The 3,693-nt window shown below is 51.5% G+C and overlaps 1 protein-coding gene across 4 annotated transcripts in view; it reads left to right on the top strand.

Annotated features, from left to right (window-relative positions):
- bcl6aa (BCL6A transcription repressor a) overlaps positions 1-3,681 on the top strand; it is a 14,186-nt gene extending 10,505 nt beyond the window's left edge. For all 4 annotated transcript variants that reach the window (XM_014022352.1, XM_014022355.1, XM_014022353.1 and 1 more), the window contains 8 exons: positions 368-539; positions 662-883; positions 957-1,895; positions 1,976-2,157; positions 2,253-2,420; positions 2,514-2,644; positions 2,762-2,899; positions 3,313-3,681. In XM_014022352.1, the coding sequence (XP_013877806.1) occupies positions 368-539; positions 662-883; positions 957-1,895; positions 1,976-2,157; positions 2,253-2,420; positions 2,514-2,644; positions 2,762-2,899; positions 3,313-3,456 (2,096 nt within the window). In that variant the 3' untranslated portion in view covers positions 3,457-3,681. The remainder of the gene's footprint in view (positions 1-367; positions 540-661; positions 884-956; positions 1,896-1,975; positions 2,158-2,252; positions 2,421-2,513; positions 2,645-2,761; positions 2,900-3,312) is intronic.
- The last annotated feature ends 12 nt before the right edge of the window (positions 3,682-3,693 follow it).

The raw sequence follows: 3,693 nt of genomic DNA, 5'->3' as shown, positions 1-3,693 counted from the left end.
TCTTTACAGTAAAACTGCTGGAGTTTTTGAGTCTGAACAGGAGCGTCAGTTCAGACATGAAGAGGAGGGAAAAGGTTATTTTAATAAAYGGCGCCTCCTTCTGGTGATTTTTCTTTCCTTCTTTTATCACAAATAAAAAAAAAATAACTTCAACCTCAGTTCATTTCTGTTGGTAAATAGTGTTTGCTGCTTTAAAATCACTTAAACCCACTTTTATTCTGTTTTTTTTTTTGCTGCATTTGTTGATTTTCACTCTTTTTATCTGTTTGTTTTCACTGTATTGTTTCGTTCTATGAGAGTTTATAAACCAATAAGATCGGAGCGTTTTTTCAATCTGAACTCATGTTTTTGTGGCTGCTGTTTGCAGAAGTTGAGAAGATGTCTTGCGCAGCAGACAGCTGCATACAGTTCACCCGGCACGCCAGCGACGTCCTGCTCAACCTGAACCGTCTGCGCAGCCGAGACATCCTCACCGATGTCACCATCCTGGTCAACAGGCAGCAGTTCCGTGCGCACAAGACCGTCCTCATGGCTTGCAGGTGTGTGACGCGTAACACTTTTTATTTGTTCAAAGTTAAATGGTAAATGGACTTGTTTAGCACCTTTCTATCCAAGCAGTTAAAAAAAAAAAATCAATTTTTTTGTGTGTTTGCGGCTCCAGTGGACTGTTTTACACCATCTTCACCGACTCCCACAAGTGCAACCTGAACGCCATCAGTCTGGACCCGAAGGTGGACCCGGAGGGCTTTGCCATCCTGCTGGAGTTCATGTACACGTCCCGTCTGGCGCTGAAGGAAAGCCTGATCATGGCCATCATGAACACGGCCATCTACCTGCAGATGGACCACGTGGTGGACACCTGCCACCGATTCATCAAATCCAGGTGGGTGGAAGACCCTTCGGTGTAAAAACCTGTGATTGTTTTTCCGTTTCTGAGCCGCTCCTTCTCGTCGCAGTGACCCAGCAGCCAAGCTGCCCAGAGACGAGTTTTTGGTCAGTCCCTTGGTCTTACCTCCGGACGTCCACGCGTACCGGCCCCACGACGTTGTGGACAGTTTGCACAGTCGCATGGCTCCRTTCAGGGACGGGAGACCCTACGGCGCCAACATGTTCGGCGGGGTCAGCACCCCCAGCAACTACCACCTGTAYGGGCAGTTCCCCATGCCGGGATTCCCCTTCCCCCTCTGCAAGCTGACCGAYGCCAAAAATGCTTTCGCCGACCTCTCGAAGAGCGGGCTCCACTACAAGCACTGCGCCCCCCACGACGGCACCGTCAGGGCAGAGTACACCCGGGCGCTGGGCGCCGGCAGCCTCCTCCACTCCTCCGCCTACGCATCCAGGGAGGCAGGGAGGGACGAGGAGCTGAGGAAGGAGGGCCACGAGGGCGTGGGCCCGCCTATCGTTCTCAGCTCCAGAAAGCGCGCCTTTCCCGTGTTGACTCTGGAGCAGCAGAAAGACTCAAGCAAAGAGCACGCTGCGCCGGCGGAGGAAGACCTCCTTCATCAGCACTTCCCGCTGGGGGTCTCCTCCGCGGGGCGTAAGAGTCTCATGAGCAGCCCCCAGAGCCCCCTGAAATCAGACTGCCAGCCCAACTCCCCGACAGAGTCCAGCAGCAGCAAGAACGCCGGCCTCGCCCACATCRGCGGAGCGCTGGCCTCGCAGGGGGCGCCGGACCCCAAAGCTCGCAACTGGAAGAAGTACAAGTTCATCGTGCTCAACCAGAGCGCCAAGGAGGACGAGGCGGGGCTTCACTCCCCTCAGCGCCTCGGCCTGCAGCCCTACCTTCACCCCGGCGACTCGGAGAACCTCGACCTCCAGGCCACGAGCAAAAGCAGCGAGCACAGCGAGGACCTGCCGGTGCCGCAGGCGAGTCGCCTCAACAACATCATCAGCAGGTGAGGCGTCGCCCCGACACGACGCTAACATCACCCACCGCACGCTTTCAACCTTTTTGTCTTCCCCTTCTGTCCATCAGCGCGCTCGAGGGGTCCCTGAGGAGCGGCGAAGGCCACCCACCGCACTACCTGAACCGCATCAGCTGCTCCACCTGCGGCTCCCGGTCCCCGCAGCACTCCGACGTCTGTCCCAACAGCTCCAGGTCCCGGCACTCAGAAGACATGGCAGAGCTGCACTCGGAGTACTCCGACTCCAGCTGTGGTGCGTCTCTTCTCACTTTTCTTTTTAAATTACTTAGCTGGCGTCATGTAGGACGAGGAAGTCAATTCTTCTTTCTTTTTTTTTTTTTTAACTAGAAAACGGGGCATTCTTCTGCAACGAGTGCGACTCAAAGTTTGCCGACGACGAAGCTCTGAAGCAGCACATGCTTCAAGTGCACAGCGACAAGCCATACAAGTGTGACCGCTGCCAGGCCGCCTTCAGGTACAAGGGCAACCTGGCCAGCCACAAAACTGTCCACACAGGTAAAACCTAAAGCAAAACACAAAYACCTTCATGTTTCTTCCTCCATCCGAGCGTCTCTGTTGTTAAACTCCAAAYCGATGTGTTGTTTCCAGGAGAGAAGCCGTACCGTTGCAACATCTGTGGTGCTCAGTTTAACAGACCAGCTAACCTCAAGACTCACACTCGCATCCACTCAGGAGAGAAGCCATACAAATGTGAGACGTGTGGAGCTCGTTTCGTTCAGGTCAGGATAAACCCGCAACGTTTACCCAGCGCGTCCTCCTCCTGCTCCTCTGCGTCAGGAGGGACGAACTCACGGCTCCTTTCTGATTTTGTTTTGTTTCTTTTTTTTTTTTTTCAGGTCGCTCACCTTCGCGCTCACGTGTTGATCCACACCGGAGAGAAACCGTACCCGTGTGAGATCTGCGGGACGCGCTTCCGCCACCTGCAGACGCTGAAGAGCCACCTGCGCATCCACACGGGAGAAAAGCCCTACCATGTAGGTGTATAAAGCYTCAACGTGTCTGTGACATGCATTTTCTGTAAATACAAAAAGTCAAAGAAAATGTGTTTATATTTAAGAAATATTACACGATTTTCCCTACTTTGTCACAAAGTGAAACAGGAAGTGACATCAAAGGGGAACTCTTTAAGAAAGCCTATTTGAACTCTTCCTCTCTGATCGACTCAGAATAATCTAATGTCTGTTATCAGCCTTTGTAGTAACGTTTTGTTTACATCCAAACATTACCCAATGACATCACTTCCTGTTTCTTCACGTTAATATCTCAACTGTTCGTCTCAGCGGTGTGATTTGTTTTTTTCCTGCAACATGTCATCGATGTTACCTTTACAAAAATGCATTAATTTTTTTTTACGACTGACAATAACACCTCTTTTTTCCATTTTCAGTGTGAAAAATGCAACTTGCACTTCCGCCACAAGAGTCAGCTCCGGCTGCACCTCCGACAGAAGCACGGCGCCATCACCAACACCAAGATCCAGTACCGGATGTCGACGGCGGACATGCCCACTGACTTGACRAAGGCGTGCTAGGCTGACGACCCCTGGACCTTTCGCCATCTCCCGACACTCAAAACGTGTACAATCATCCCCAAAAGGAAAAGGGAAAAAAAAAAGAAGTGTAGTGCCACACTGTGTTCATTCGACAATTACAGCGGCTGTTTGCCACGCTAAACGGGTTTTCCACTACATGTGAACGTAGAGGCTGCAAGGCGGCGTCTGAGTCACTTTATGGTTCATATATATATATATATATTTTTTTACAAGTTT

Source organism: Austrofundulus limnaeus, unplaced genomic scaffold (assembly GCF_001266775.1).
Source record: "Austrofundulus limnaeus strain Quisiro unplaced genomic scaffold, Austrofundulus_limnaeus-1.0 Scaffold326, whole genome shotgun sequence".
NCBI classification, from domain to species: Eukaryota; Metazoa; Chordata; class Actinopteri; order Cyprinodontiformes; family Rivulidae; genus Austrofundulus; species Austrofundulus limnaeus.
Note: the sequence above shows the minus strand (reverse complement) of the source record. Positions and strands in the feature narration are given on the sequence as shown.